A 16,067-nucleotide genomic window follows, 5' to 3' on the forward strand; every position below is an offset into this window, starting at 1 on the left:
ACCAATTCAGAACCCCAGCCTCTTCATCCTCAGTATGAACTGTCCTAAAGGAAATGCCAAGTTTCTTTCTGTGCTTTCATTGAGTCTTTCCTCCTATAGGGCCAGTCTACCTAGGGCCTTCCTCATTTTTCTTTCCTATGCCAAGATTGCTCAGGGACAGTCAGGATGAATTCTCCACGTCCTCACTGAAGGTAGAAAGTCAAATTGAACCAAAAGCAGAATGGGCAGAGTAGGGGGCATCCTGTTTGGAAAGCCTGTGCTTCTGGAAAGGTGGCTCAGCTGAGGTACAAACATGCATGCCCTCAAGTGGGGCTGCTGCTTCTGAACCTGGAGTTTACTTGGTGGGAGGTGTGTGGTTGCATTCCACCACCATCCAACATTCCATGTGTATCAGGCTGACTCTTCTAAAAGCTTCATTTAGCCATGGGGGCAAACTGCAACCAGAAGCCGTATAGTACTTAGGCGTAAGAATCCCAATTACTTCCATCTCTGCAGGTGGAAGCTAGCAAATCTCTGCCAGAAATCCCAGCATCCTCTCCTGCATTCACTTCTTCCACATTTGAAAATGATAGACTAACAGATGATAGTCTTTATATAAACTTGCACATAGTTATGTCAGGTTTCACAAGGAACAAACTGTTTTCTCATGTGCCATCTCGATAGTTTTTCACAACTCTGGGAGGTACTATCATCTTATTTTACAGAAGAAAGACTCTGACATGGCAGGTAACTAATCCCATCAGACACTTGGTGAGTGGCGGGGCTGGAACAAAAGGTCAAGTATTTTGGCTCGATTCCTGTGTTTTTCCAGAACACCTGGGTGCATGTCTATGCAGGGTTGTCTGTGTGTGTACACACCAGAAAAACCCCTGCTTTTTATAGGTTTATTGTATAGACCTTTTTCACTTTTTGAGACAATGCCTTGCTCTATTGCCCAGAGCTGGAATGCAGTGCTACAATCATGGCTCTTTGCAGCCTTGACCCCCGTGGGTCAAGCAATCCTCCCACCTCAGCTCCTGAGTAGCTGAGACCAGAGTGCAGCCCCACCACTGCAGCTAAATTTTACATATTTTGTAGAGAAGGGGGTTCGCCATGTTGTCCAGGCTGGTCTCGAACTCCTGGGGTCAAGCTCTCTGCCTGCCTCAGCTTCCCCAAATGCTGGGATTACTGGCCTGAGCCACAGTACCTGGCAAGGCATTTCTTAAGAATAAATTGGGTGTCCCTTCTTCATACTCAGCCTAGGAGATTGAGGTGGCTGTCTCACCAGCTCCTGAAAATTCAGGGCCAGAATTGAAATTTCCACCCAGAGTAAGCCTCATGAATTCATGAGCCATTTACTGAGTGACTGTTTGCCAGTAAGGCATCCACTGCTGTATTCCCGGCTCTCAGTGTGGGCTCCCAGCATTCAGAACCATGCTGGGAACTGGGAAGACAGCAGTGGACCATGCATGTCCCCAGCCACCAGGACACACAGATTGTTTTACGAGTAACAGAGACAGTCTTAAAACCAGACCTTGACTGCAGATGAAAAAGGCAAAAGAGGGCAGGCAGGTCAGGAGGATGTTTCCTAATTCCTATGCAAGGCAGGCAGGAAATGGCAATTTCACCAGGGAGATGTCCTAGGCAGAAAAATGATAACACATGCCTTCCTCCCCCTTTGCATTACCTTTTATTTCCTTATGCCAGAGTGGAATTTGTGGAATCTGCTTCTATTACAATGTATTATATATATTACTAAGATTGTATATATTACAAATAAAATTATTTCAAAATTAAGAAATTATACAGTGCAATTAAAATTAAAGGTAATTTCAAAATGAAATTATTTGTGCTGATCTTTAGAGCACCAACCAATTCATACACATGATCTTCATTTTAGAGGGGAAGAAACAGGTTTGAAACAACTCAATGATTGTCTCAAAAAAAAAAGACAAAAAACTATGACCGAGTCTCATCCAGGCTGGAGCGCAGTGAACTTGGCTAACTACAACCTCGCCTCCCCAAGTTCAAGCAGTTCTCTTGCCTCAGCCTCCCAAGTAGCTGAGAGTACAGGCACATGCCACCATGCCTGGCTAAGTTTTTGCATTTTTATTAGAGATGGAGGTTTCACCATGTTAGTCAGGATAGTCTCCAACTCCTGACCTCATCTGATCCACACACCTTGGCCTCCCAAAGTGCTGGGATTACAGAAGTAAGCCTCTATGCCCGGCTCACATAGTTTTTAGAAGAACCTTGAACCTAACCCAAGAGTGACTGCAATTTTCAGTTCACTTACCACCATTCCAGCAGAATAGCACAGCAATTTCAATTTTGCAGTAAATCAGGGTTAATAATCCCAGAACTGTTTGATAGCAAAATACTACAACAAATCAAGTAAGTGCCTACCAACAGAGGACAGGTTACATAAAATATAATGCATTTGCATCATGCAATACATGGAAGCTCTGCATGTTCTCATAGGGAAAGTTCTCCAAGATAGACTGTTAGGAAAAGGGCTAGTGCAGAATAGTGTATGCAGTCTGCTACCTTCCAGGGATGAAAGAAGTGAAGATTACACCTATCGTTCATTTTTGACTGATATCAGCAATAATGAATACTGGGCAGATACACAGGAAAAAGAAAGTAATCCCCTGGGATAAGTTAAGGTGTGGATTCTCTCTCTCTTTTTATTTCAAATCGTTTGAACCCTGTGAATGTAATACTTACATTAAAAATTAAACACATTTTGTACTCAAAAGAACTTTTGAGGGATCTGTGGGATCACTCCCGTGTGAGGCCCCTAAGAAATGGGCCTCGCCATACGGTGAGCTTGAGCCCGGACACAGATCCCCGGTTGGGGGAGTCGAGCTGAGGGAAAGCAGGAACCGAGAGAGGGACTATGTTATTCAAAATAATTAACAGACATTACTTTATGGATATGAGGACTTGGGAGGCATTGTGTCTACTTTCGGCTCCTTATGGTTTATTGCTTGATTGTGTTCATTTTGGACCCTTGTTACCTTCATTGTAAAATATTAACTTAAGTATTTACACTTGGTAACTTACCGTAACTTACTGGGTGTAACTGTAACTTGCTTACCTTGTAACTTAACTTAAGTATTTACAATTGTTAAGTACTTACTGGGCGTAACTTACTTACTGGGCATAACTTACTTGCTGGGTATAACTTACTTGCCTTGACTTACTGGGCGTAACTTGCTTACTGTAACTTAAGTACGTTGATCTGGCATAAACAACATTAACTTCAGAAAAGTATATAATGGAACATATTGCAAAAATAAAATTGCTGCTTGGACATAGCCTAAGCCAGCCCTCCAGACTCCGCTTGTCACTTTTCTTTCACTTCCGCGCACTCTCTCCCTCAGGTTGGATGAGACATCTACGTTGGCGGTCTCAGGGACTCCCACAGGTCAGTAGCCCCCTGGCAGACGTGCCGGGCCCCAACGAACGTTCCCTTGATTAATATTGTTTCCCTCCATTTTACCCTCCTTACTGCCCCCACACGTGATGTACACTGTTTTTAATATAAAGATTTTCAGATGCAGAATCAATCAATGATGCAGGAACATTGATGCCATCCATCCACTTATTCCTTAGAATTGGTAGGTTTGGCAGGCACTCAGGATCCTGGCATCTCTCTGGAATGAGAAGCTTTTGCAACCTAAGAGAGAAGAAAAGGTGAATATATCTAAAAACCTCCTTCCTGGCCTTCCTTACACATACAGAAAACTTTACAGATCCTTTTCTTCATAATGAGTTAGCTTGTTTACAGGTACCAACCCTTCTCGATTTCTCAAAAAGCTCACTGCGATGCCCTGTCCTCCAGGCTACACACCCCAGTTTTGCTCTTCTGATAGGGTTGGCACATTAAAAATACAACAGCAGTTGTTTCTTTGTTGTTGTTATTTTAAAGTAGAGGATGTCTCATGGAGTATCTGGGGTGGTGCAGCGAGGGGCATACTTAAACAATTACTGCTTGTTTGAAATTCAAATATAATTGGGTGTCTTGTATTTTATATGGCAAAGTTATACTCTGATTCCACCTGGAGGAAGCCAGTTATGTGCACCTGAACACGTTAGCCCAGGGGCACAGGAAGTACCAACTCCAGTGCAATTCAGCAGAATTTTCTGTGATGATGGACACATTCTACGCCTGCGCATCCAATACAGATGTGAGCAACTTGAAGCGTGGTGAGACTGAGAAACTGAATTTTTGATTGAATTATTTAAAATGTCACATGTGGCTAATGGCTACTGTATTGGGGAGCACAACTCTAAAAAGAATAGTGCCCTTCAACTTAGCTACTGGGATTTAAGATCTAGTGACGGTTAAAATGACGGATGACTCAGGAATACACTCCTAAGTCTCTGCAGCTTAGATAGTGAGTAGCCCATTTCTGCACTAACATGTTTTGCTGTCAACATAATCATTCCGGCTTTTTCCTCCCGCCCCTGTATTTACTGAAGATGTATGGAGAGGATGTGAAGGCCCAGGGTACAGGTACATGTGAAAAGGACAGTGAACAAGGTTAGGTAGAATCCTTCAACAAACTTATCCTAGTAGATAACAGTGTTAACTGAATAATCTCAGCATTAGAATATAAAAGCTGGGGCCAGGTGCAGTGGGGCTCAGTACTGTAATCCCAGCAGTTTGGGAGGCCGAGGTAGGAGGATCACTTTAGGCCCCAATTTGCAGACCAGCCTGGCCAACGTCGGAAACACCATGTCTAAAAACACAAAAACTAGCCGGGCCTGGCAGTACGCACCTGTAATCCCAGCTACTCGGGAGGCTGAGGCAGGAGAATCGCTTGAACCTGGGAGGTGAAGGTTGCAGTGAGCTGACACTGTGCTACTGCACTCCAGCCTGGGCAACAGAGCGAGAATCTGTCTCAAAAAAAGAAAGAAAGAAAACATAAAAGCTGTGAGGTTCCATTGTCTCAAAATAAACATTAAGTGGATGAAACAGCACAGATTTGATCACTCGAGCTGTGTGACCATTTTCTTTCCATGATTTTAAGCAAACATCTATGAAGCCTAGACCCAGAGCATATTAAAGGGAATTATTTGCTGCATAATGACATCTAGTAGAGAACAGGCCCTTTAAAGAATTAACAACAATCTAGGTGGCTTAGACGTATCAATATACATGAAGTCTGGAGAGGTTAGTGTAGAAACTGGGAAAATGGTAAGAGTGTCGAAAACAAATGGGGTATGATCCTAAACCTTACTCTGTTCCTGGTAGCTGGGTAAGGTGAGTAGGTAATATTTAACAATGATTTATAGATATATATTTTTATATAGAAATTCAGATAATCACACTCTGGGCAGTGAAACAGCTTTCTGGGCTAAAAAATATCTATTCTCTGTGTTTTTTTTCTTTTTACCAGATATTTGCGATTCCACTAAATGTCAGGCCCTCTGGTAGATGCTGGGACGTAACAGTGAATGAATAGACAGACCAAATCCCTAGCTACGGAGCAGAGTTTAATGGAAAGAGGCAAACAACAAAAATCTGATAAATAAAACTTCAATCTGCATTTTAAAGAATCTAAACAGGGACCGGGCGTGGTGGCTCACGCCTATAATCCCAGCACTTTGGGAGGCCGAGATGGGTGGATCACGAGGTCAAGAGATGGAGACCATCCTGGTCAACAAGGTGAAACCCTGTCTCTCCAAAAAAAAAAAAAAAATACAAAAATTGGCCGGGCGCGGTGGCTCACAAGGTCAAGAGATGGAGACCATCCTGGTAAACATGGTGAAACCCCATCTCTACTAAAGATACAAAAAATTAGCTGGGCGTGGTGGCGTGCGCCTGTAATCCCAGCTACTCAGGAGGCTGAGGCAGGAGAATTGCCTGAACCCAGGAGGCAGAGGTTGTGGTGAGCCTGGATCGTGCCATTGCACTCCAGCCTGGGTAACAAGAGTGAAACTGTGGGTCAAAAAAAAAAAAAATACAAAAATTAGCTGGGCATGGTGGTGCATGCCTGCAATCCCAGCTACTCAGGAGGCCGGGGCAGGAGAATTGCTTGAACCCAGGAGGCGGAGGTTGAAGCGAGCCGAGATCGCGCCATTGCACTCCAGCCCGGGTAACAAGAGCGAAACTCTGTCTCAAAAAAAAAAAAAACAAAAAAGAATCTAAACTGGATGAGTAATAGAACATAATTTGAGGTGGGAAAAGGAGAAAGCTTACTTTCTTGTGTCTCTATTTATACTTTTAAGAAAAAATCAATTTGCCATGCGTGGTGGCTCAAGCTTGTAATCCTAGCACTTTGGGAGGCCAAGGCAGTAGGATCACCTGAGGTTGGAAGTTCAAGACTAGCCTGACCAACATGAAGAAACCCCATCGGTACTAAAAATATAAAATTAGCTGGGTGTGGTGGTGCATGCCTGTATTCCCAGCTACTTAGGAGGCTGAGGCAGGAGAATAGCTTGAACCCAGGAGGTAGAGGTTGCGCCATTACACTGCAGCCTCGGCAACAAGAGCAAAACTCCATCTCAAAAAAAAAAAACACCTTGGTTATTTTGGTTGACAGTCTACACAGAGATTTTATAAAGGTTAACCTCTCCTCACCCCATTCTATTAGGTTGGTGCAAAAGTAATTGCAGTTTTTGCCACTGAAAATAATTGTAAGAACCACAATTACTTTTGCACCAACTTAGTTTCAGCTTTCTTAGATACTTAATGTCATAGGTTTTCTTCCATACAGTTCTCTGTTTACTCTCATCAGTCGTGTGTGAGTGTATTTCGCTGGATTGTTTTGTGTAGCTTCGTAACATTCCATAGTGTACATGGATGTCTCACTATGTCAATGGTATTCTTCTTTATGCTTATTTAAATGTTTTACATTTATGATTAGGTTTTTTTCCCTCATTAGTTTTGATTTGTTTTGTTTTGACACTTATTTATGCTTATTTAAATGTTTTACATTTATGATTAATTTTTTTTCCCTCCTTAGTTTTGATTTGTTTTGTTTTGAGGCAGAGTCTCACTCCGTCACCCAGACTAGAGTGCAGTGGCGTGATCTTGGCTCACTGCAACCTCTGCCTCCTGAGCTCAAGTGATTCTCCTGCCTCAGCCTCCCGAGTAGCTGGGATTTCAGGCATGTGCCACTCTGCCTAGTTAATTTTTGTATTTTTAGTAGAGATAGGGTCTTGCCATGTTGGACAGGCCAGTCTCAAACACCTGATCTCAAGTGTTCCACCCACCTCAGCCTCCCAAAATGCTAGGACTACAGGCATGATCCACCATGCACCGTCTCTCATGACTGTCCTTACACATAACCTTACCTAGTGGGACCTTTATTCTAGATTGTTGACACTCTCTCTTTCCAAGAGTCTATTAATGAAATGTACTGGATATTCTCAGGAAAAGTTCTCAAAAATTATATGACAATGGCAATTCTTCCTCACACTTGGCATTCCTGAGTGTTACTAGCTTTAGTGCTTGTCCATTCATGGGTAAGAAATAGCATCCCTTTGCTGTATTAATATGCATCATTTCGAACTACTAGGAAGGTTTTGCTTCTTGTTTTTAATTTGTAATGGACATTTGAATTTAACACATGATATAAAGTACCGTTTAATCATTTTTTGTATTATTTTGTTTGTCTTTTTACTAACATTTTGCAGTTCTCTGTAAATTGAGGTTATTAACCCTATATATGTTTTCAAATCCTTTATCCGAATTTATTGCTCCTTTTACAACTATCTTCATATATATTTTGCCTTAAGCTACTTTTTGGCCTACATAGTCTGGGTCCTTTCCTATATGGCTTTTGTGTTTCCTTCTCACTTAGTAATGACACCCTCCCTCTGTACCCCCACCCCCACAGAATTAGGTATACAAAGGGTGTCCTAAAATGTCATCTCACATTTGTTATTTCATATTCAGATTTTTAATCCATTTCAGTAGGTCCTTCTCACTTAGTAATAACACCCTCCCACCCTCATTCCCAAATACATACATACATACGTACACACACACACACACACAGAGACACATACACACACAGAGACAAATACACACACACACACACACACAGAGACACATACACACACACACACACACACGCACACACACACATTAGGTATACAAAGAGTCTCCTAAAATGTCATCTGACATTTGTTATTTCATATTCTCAGATTTTCAATCCATTTCGGTAGGTCTACTTTTTTTCTGAAAAAGAGCTGAGACCTGAGAGTGAAAAGGAGCTCACCAGAAGAAACATCAAATTACAGGCATTTCGGTAAACGTCTTGAATCAGCTCAATCTGTGAAATGCCTGTTCTTGGTGACAAGAAACCAGTGTGGCTGGAACAGCAAAGACAACAGCAGAAGAGACGAACAGAGGCCAGAGGTGGTCCCTGAGTGGACCCTCAGGTCTTAGAATGAATTTACTTCCATGTCTTGAACATGCAGGTGACCTGACTTTGGGTTTATAGAGATGAAGGAAATGCAGCAAGTGCCACTTTTAGAATGTTGATTTGAGTGAATGGTAGGGTCAGTTACTGAATTCAGAAAAACTGGAAGGGATATCAGGCTTAAGGAGTACGATGTTTATTCTTATGTCTTCGAAATATTCAGAGTGAAAGGCCTATTAGAGTTCTCAATGGAGATGTCAAGCAAAAATGTAAATTTGCATTTCAGAAAGGGACAGGCTAGAGATGTAAAATTGGAAGTTTCCTGCATATAGTCTTTGGAATTATAGTTACTGAAAAAGCCATTAATGAGACAGAACAGACTAGGGACCAGAACCAAGCTCTAGGTTTCTAAAATTTAGAGCACAGCATAGTCTGGTCATTTTGAGGTGAATGCTTAATGACAGGACAATTTGTTGTAGTGTAAATTTAGAGCCCTACACTTTTAGCTCTCATTATTAACAAATACAGCAAAGAATGGATATGGTTATCTGCCAGTGTCTATGAAATAATCTATAAACCAGAAAGAAGTCCTCACCAGAAACCGAACATGTTGCCAACTTGGATCTCAGACTTCCTGCCTGAAGAATTGTTAGAAAATAAACGTCTCTCGTTTCAGCCACCAACCTGTGGTATTTTGTTATGGCAGCCCAAGCCGTCTAACACAGATTTTAGTACCAAGGAGTGGGACGCTGCAGCAGGAAATACATAAAAATGGGGAAGTGGCTGAGGAAGTCGGTGATGTTTGGTAAAGTGAGTTTAAGGTTCATGATAGAAAAAGCCAATTGTGAAGGGACTATTGATAGAAATAGGGACATTAATGTCAATTCTGGCAAAGGCTCAGAAAGGAAGCAAGATGGAGAGAAAGCTTCCATTTTCTTAGAATCTTAGATTCATAATGATCATGAATAGAATGTTGGTTAAAATATGAACATTAAAAAACTCTAGTGAGGTCTTAGATGAAAATGAGGGACAGGTTTCTAGAGACTGCAGAAATTGCTGTCCTGTTACAATGTGTCAATGTGTAAGAACTTGGCTGAATTACACTCTAGTGTTTACTGGATAGTAGAAATTATAAGCAGTAAAACTGAATACTTAGCAGAAGAGATGTGTAATCAAAATATTGAAGGAGTGGTTTAGGTCCCCCTTATTGCTTATAGTAAAATGTGAGAGGAAAGAGACTAAAATGAAGCAATTTTAAAGTAAAACACAATCAGAAATTGGAGATTTGGAATAGATTTCTCAATCTGTCCATATTGTAAAAGTTGAGAAAGCTTTCCTTAAAGATGTACGGTTGACCAATTATTTCTTTCTTTCTTTTTTTTTTTTTTTTTGGAGACAGGGTCTTGCTCTGCCATCTGGGCTGGAGTACAGTGGCACATTCTCAGTTCACTGCAACCTCTGCCTCTTGGACTCAAGCAATCCTCCCAAGTAGCTGGTACTATAGTTATGCACCACCACACCTTGGCTAATATTTTTGTTGTTGTTCAACGGGGTTTTGACACGTTGCCCACGCAGTCTCACTCTGTCACCCAGGCTGTAGGGCAGTGGCACAATGTCAGCTCACTGCAACCTCTTCCTCCCAGGTTCAAGTGATTCTCCTGCCTCAACCTCCTGAGTGTTGGGGATTACAGGCACCTGGCATGATGCTCAGCTAATTTTTGTATTTTTGGTAAAGAAGGGGTTTCACCATGTTGGCCAGGCTAGTCTAGAACTTCTGACCTCCAGTGATCCACTGGACTCGACCTCCCTAAGTGCTGGGATTACAGGCATGAGCCACCAGGGCTGCCACTTTCATCTCAGACTCAGAGAGTACAGACAGGGTAGGGTGAGGGTAGAAACAGGTAGTTAAGGCTGACTCCAGCTAAGTTTCAAAGGATGCCCTGCAGAGCTGCATGGGAGACTCCCTCACAGACAGCTGCCTGGGTGGGACCCCACCAAACTCAAAGAATGAGACCTCAGGCAGGGCAGATAGAGTAGACCACCCACAGAGTCAGAGGTGACGCTGCAACCCCAGTGGGCCTGAAACTCAGGAATTCAAGCCAAGGAGTTTCCTTAAAATCTAACCAAATTTGCCTTGCCAGGTTTTGGCCTTGATTAGGACCCATCATGCCTTCCTTCTTTCCTGTTTCTCCAATTTCAAATGGGAATGTCTATCCTATTCCTGTTTCACCACTGTACCTTAGAAGCATGTAATGTTTCTGGTTTCAAACAGGTTCAAAGCTGGAAAAAAAATTTGTCTCCAGATGAATCATACATTGAGTATCACCCATAACCTGATGTAGATGATTTTTAGGTAACACTTTTAACTTTAGAATAGATGCATTTTAGCATCAATTTAGAGTTAAGATTTTCAGGGGGCTGTTGGGATGGAATAAATTTATCTCGCATGGGAGGACATGCATTTTGGCAGTCAGGGACAGAATGTTATAGATGAAACTGTCCCCTGAAATTCATGTTAAAACCCTGAACCCCAATGTAACCGTATTTGGAGATAGAGCCTTCAGGAGGTATATGAAACGAAAGATCATAGAATAGGGCTCTAATCCCATTAGGGCTGGTGTCCTTACAGACGAGAAGGAGACACTTAGATCACACTCTCCTCTCAGGGACCAAAGAAACACCATAAACACATAGTGAGATGGCAGCCATCTCTAAGACAGGAACTCACCAGAAACTATGCTGGCTCCTTGATCTTAAACTTCCAGGCTCCAAAAGTATAAGAAAATAAATTTCTGTTCCAAGCCTTAGATCTGGGGAAAAAAAATTCTGTTGTTTAAACCATCCACTTTCTGGTATTCTGTTATGGCAGCCAAAGTAGGCTAAGACAATGAAGGATGTGGCAAAACTTTACGTCCCAACATCATACCAATGAGGCTGGAGTTTAACACTTTCTTCTTTCAACTATAGGCGATGTGTACAAGTTGTAAATTCTCACACATATTGGCTCCCTTACTTTACCCAAACTACAACTCAAACAACTATAATAATAACAACCAATGAAGTGCTGATGTTTCTTCAACATGGCTATACTAATAATTCAATGACTGATAATTCATTTTAGGTTGAAATGTATATGCCACATTCCAATTTCTGCTGAAGGTGCAATGGTTATATTTGTTCTTTTTAAAACAGATTCATCAGGCTAGGCAGGATGGCTCATGCCTGTAATCCTAGCACTTTAGGAGGCTGAGGCAGGCAAATCTGAGGTCAGGAGATTGAGACCGGCCTGGCCAACATAGAGAAACCTGTTGGGGTCCGGCACGTCTGCCGGGGGGCTACCGACCTGCGGGAGTCCCCGAGACCGCCAACATAGATGCCTCGTTCAACCTGAGGGAGAGTGTGCGCGGAAGTAAAAGAAAAGAGAAAAGCAGAGTCTGGAGGGCTGGCTCAGGCTATGTCCAAGCAGCAATTTTATTTTTGCAATATGTTCCATTATATACTTTTCTGAAGTTAATGTTGTTTACGCCAGATCAACATACTTAAGTTACAGTAAGCAAGTTACGCCCAGTAAGTTAAGCCCAGTAAGTCAGTTACGCCCAGTAAGTTACAGTAAGTAAGTTACACCCAGCAAGTAAGTTATGCCCAGTAAGTACTTAACAATTGTAAGCAAGTTACAGTTACGCCCAGTAAGTTATGGTAAGTTACAGTTACACCCAGTACGTTATGGTAAGTTACAGTTACACCCAGTTAAGTTATGGTAAGTAAGTTACAGTTACACCCAGTTAAGTTATGGGGTAAGTTACCAAGTGTAAATACTTAAGTTAATATTTTACAATGAAGGTAACAAGGGTCCAAAATGAACACAATCAAGCAATAAACCATAAGGAGTCAAAAGTGGACACAATGCCTCCCAAGCCCTCATATCCATAAAGTAATGTCTGTTAATTATTTTGAATAACATAGTCCCTTTCTCGGTTCCTGCTTTCCCTCAGCTCGACTCCCCCAACCGGGGATCTGTGTCCGGGCTCAAGCTCACCGTGTGGCGAGGCCCATCTCCTAGGGGCCTCACATGGGAGTGATCCCCACAGATCCCTCAGAAACCCTGTCTCTACCATAAATACAAAAATTAGCCAGGCATGGTGACACGTGTCTGTAGCCCTAGCTGCTTGGGAGGCTGAGACAGGAGAATTGCTTGAACCTGCGAAAAGGAGGTTGCAATAAGTTGAAAACTGCTCCATTACACTCCAGTCTGGGTGACAGAGCAAGACTCCATCTTGAAAAAATAAATAAGGCCCGGCGTGATGACTCATGCCTGTAATACCAGCACTTTGAGAGGCCGAGAGAAGTAAATCACAAGTCAAGAAATCAAGACCCACCTGGCCTACATGGTGAAAGCCTGTCTCTACTAAAAATACAAAAATTAGCAGGGCGTGGTGGCGCAGTCCCAGCTACTCAGGAGGCTGAGGCAGTAGAGTCGCGTCAACCTTTCCTCCTTCCCTTAAATTCTTTAGAGATTAGGAAGCCATGCGTAACATTCTGGTATGTGGACAGAGTTTACCCATTATGTATGGCTCCTCATTCTAGTTTCCTGACCGTAATCTCGGAGGGAGATTGGTCATAAAATAGTCAGCAGTTTGTAAGTTCTTTTTTCCTGGCCTTGGAGCTTAAGACAGTTCTTTACGCAGTTTTAGTTTGCTCATCTCAAGATTCAGAATAAGGATAAAACCTACCTCTCAAATTGTTGGATTAAATGAATTAACACACTGGAAGCTCATTAAATATACCTGGCACACAGTAAGTGCCTAATAAGCCATCTCTTTGATGCAGCCTGTGTTCTGATTTCGGAATCTACACTTACTGAGCCAGGCTCTTTTCACTGCAAGTAAGCAAAAGCATACAAGGAAGAGATGGCCTGAAGAGGTTAAGCCTGAGGCCAAGGTTTCTCACCTATTGGGAGGTGGGATCAAAGGCAATTTGGCCTGGGAATAAAAAGGATTCCAAGGCCCATATAAAGCAATTCCAACCTAAGGACCCAAGTTCTCAGACACACAGGAAATGCTTAGGGGAAGAATCCGGTCCTCACAGCAGACTCTGGCCAAGAGCCCTGTGAAGCCAGACCTTCCTCAATTCTGATGATTCTTACCCCAGCTGCCCATCAGAATCGTTGTAATTTTAAAATATCCTCGGAAAATTCTAACATGTGACCATCAAAAGTGATCATTTGCTTTTATGCCACTTTGTTTTCACCCAAGCGGTACCTTTTCCTTTGAGGGTAGTTGTAGGGGAAAAAGTGGGTAGAGGGAGGGAAGGGCGGAAAAGCCTGGACCCGCTCCAAACCGGTGCCAGTATCCGGGAAGTAGGAGGTCAGCAGTAAACAGCTTCTACTTGGATTATTATTAATATCATCTTCTGCCACACAGTCAGGTTTGGAGGCTTGAAAGGATTTCATGCAAAACGCTTCAGTGGAGTTCCAGAAGCATTTGACTAAACGACTGAGTCTGTTTGGCCAGTCTGAGCAGATGGGCGCTGAGGCATGAGTAAGACTTACCCGCCCCAGACTTCCTTACCCACTTATTTCCGAACACAGCAGAAACTGGACGGGTGCAGTGCCTCACGCCTGTAGTCCCAGCGCTTTGGGAGGCCGAGGCGGGCTATCACTTGAGGTCAGGAGTTCGAGACCCTGTCTCTACTACAAATAAAAAAATTAGCCAGGCGTGGTGGCATGCGCCTGTAGTCCTAGCTACTCGGGAAGCTGAGACAGGAGAATTGCTTGAACTTATGAGAAGCCTGGCTAACAGTGAAAGCCCATTTATACCAAAAATACAAAAATTAGCCAGGGATGATGTTGCACGACTGTAACAGGTACTCAGGAGGCTGAGGCAGGAGAATCGCTGAACCGGGGAGGCGGAGGTTGCATTGCAGTAAGGCGAGATCTCGCCACTACACTCCAGCCGAGGCAATAAGAGCAAAACTCCATCTCAAAAAAAAAAAAAAAAAAAAGCAGAGAAACCAAGATCTGGAAGAAAACCTCGGCGAGACTCACAGATTCCAGGAAAATAGGTCCCTAGAAATTTATCCATGGTCCCAGAACTCCATTTCCTGTGGGTGGAGCAGCTGTCGCTAGAACCCTAGAAGCAAAGAGGCTTTTGTTTGTTTTTGAGACTTTGTCGCGCCATATCGGGTCACTGCAACCTCCGCCTCCCAGGTTCAAGCGATTCTCCTGCCTCAGCCTCCTGAGTAGCTGGAACTAGTTACGTGCTACCACGCCCAACTAATTCTATTTTTAATTTTTTGTTGTTATGGGGATTTCACCATGTTGGCCAGGTTGATCTCAAACTCCTGACCTCCGGCGATTCGCCCTCCTTGGCCTCCGAAAGAATTACGGTCACAAACCTAAGCAGAAACAAAGGTTTACTGAAAGGTCACAAACCTCACTGTATCCCCTTTTCTGGCTGCACTGGAAATCTAGATGCTTGAGCCTCTTAAAGTATTACTAACTTGATTTTGTTGAATGTCAAACGTTGTTCTAGATTAGGGATACCTTTCAACTCTCTGGTTAAGTTTTCGACAGTATACTCTGCACATTGGCAGAAACAGAACCTAGAAGTCTTAACAGAATTACGGAAGGCAGGCTGCCTGCAGCCTAAAATGAAAAAATAGAAAGGGGACTCCAAACAAGGTTACCATCCCGCTACCTTCAATTTTTCTAAAAGTAATCAGAAGTTTTTAGACCACGAGGCATCTCTGCACATAAACTAGCTAAGCACTATGATCGATTTACAAAACGTTACCTAGAATATTTAGTTAGAACATGATAGTGCTTGACATTACATACCTAGCTGACCTACTATTACATACAAGCAGACCAACCTTTTGTACCAGGGTTTCCCAAAAAACTTAAAAGCAGGAATACACTTTGCTCCAGGGTAAGATAAAATTAACTTACCTTAGCACTTTTTCTAGTACCTACAGGCAGTGAGGTTAGCTCTTCCTTTGAAACGGTAGGGGGGGCTCTGAAAAGAGCCTTTGGGTTTGGTAGTTTCCGGAAGCTCAGATGCCTGTGAAATCACTTGCCCTTGGCCTTGTGGTGGCTCTCGGTCTTCTTGGGCAGCAGCACGGCCTGGATGTTGGGCAGGACGCCGCCCTGAGCAATTGTCACCCGGCCCAGCAGCTTGTTGAGCTCCTCGTCGTTGCGGATCGCCAGCTGCAGGTGGCGCGGAATGATGCGGGTCTTCTTGTTGTCGCGGGCCGCGTTGCCCGCCAGTTCCAGGATCTCGGCCGTCAGGTACTCCAGCACAGCCGCCAGGTAGACCGGCGCGCCGGCCCCGACCCGCTCGGCGTAGTTGCCTTTGCGGAGCAGGCGGTGCACGCGGCCCACGGGGAACTGGAGACCAGCGCGAGAGGAGCGGGATTTCGCTTTGGCGCGAGCTTTGCCGCCCTGCTTACCACGTCCAGACATGGCAACCAAACAAAAAAAAACACACAAAAAAGCACCAAAGCAAAAAGCCTAGCCTCACGCGAAAACAAACAAGATCAAGAAATATGTAAAACATGGCTGCTTTTATAGCTATTTCCTGGGGAGTAAATACGACCTTCTGATTGGCCGGTAGCAACTGCCAGTCAGGCGGCCAATAGAAAAGCAGCACTTTCATACCTTATTTGCATAGTTCGGCCCATGGATGACAACTGTACAGTTTGTCTTCCAAT

General features: G+C 43.3%; 1 protein-coding gene across 2 annotated transcripts; it reads right to left on the reverse strand.

The window, feature by feature from the left end:
• Positions 1 to 1,652: 1,652 nt before the first annotated feature.
• On the reverse strand, positions 1,653 to 15,895 carry LOC103792211 (histone H2A type 1-C). 2 transcript variants are annotated; one of them, XM_017970831.4, is made up of 4 exons: positions 15,307 to 15,895; positions 11,089 to 11,170; positions 4,767 to 4,884; positions 1,653 to 3,661 (listed from the first exon to the last, which is right to left on the reverse strand). In XM_017970831.4, the coding sequence occupies exon 1, from the start codon at positions 15,817 to 15,819 to the stop codon at positions 15,427 to 15,429; it is 393 nt and encodes a 130-aa protein (XP_017826320.1). In that variant the 5' UTR covers positions 15,820 to 15,895; the 3' UTR covers positions 1,653 to 3,661; positions 4,767 to 4,884; positions 11,089 to 11,170; positions 15,307 to 15,426. The 2 variants fall into 2 exon arrangements, with proteins under 2 accessions (XP_017826320.1, XP_008992070.1); XM_008993822.5 differs by lacking the exon at positions 11,089 to 11,170.
• Between the last annotated feature and the right edge of the window lie 172 nt (positions 15,896 to 16,067).

This window comes from Callithrix jacchus, chromosome 4, assembly GCF_049354715.1.
Source record: "Callithrix jacchus isolate 240 chromosome 4, calJac240_pri, whole genome shotgun sequence".
Classification (NCBI taxonomy): Eukaryota; Metazoa; Chordata; class Mammalia; order Primates; family Cebidae; genus Callithrix; species Callithrix jacchus.

Excerpts from the sequence above, each read along its gene's own strand:
- LOC103792211 (XM_008993822.5), bottom strand. The coding sequence starts at position 15,819 with ATGTCTGGACGTGGTAAGCAGGGCGGCAAAGCTCGCGCCAAAGCGAAA.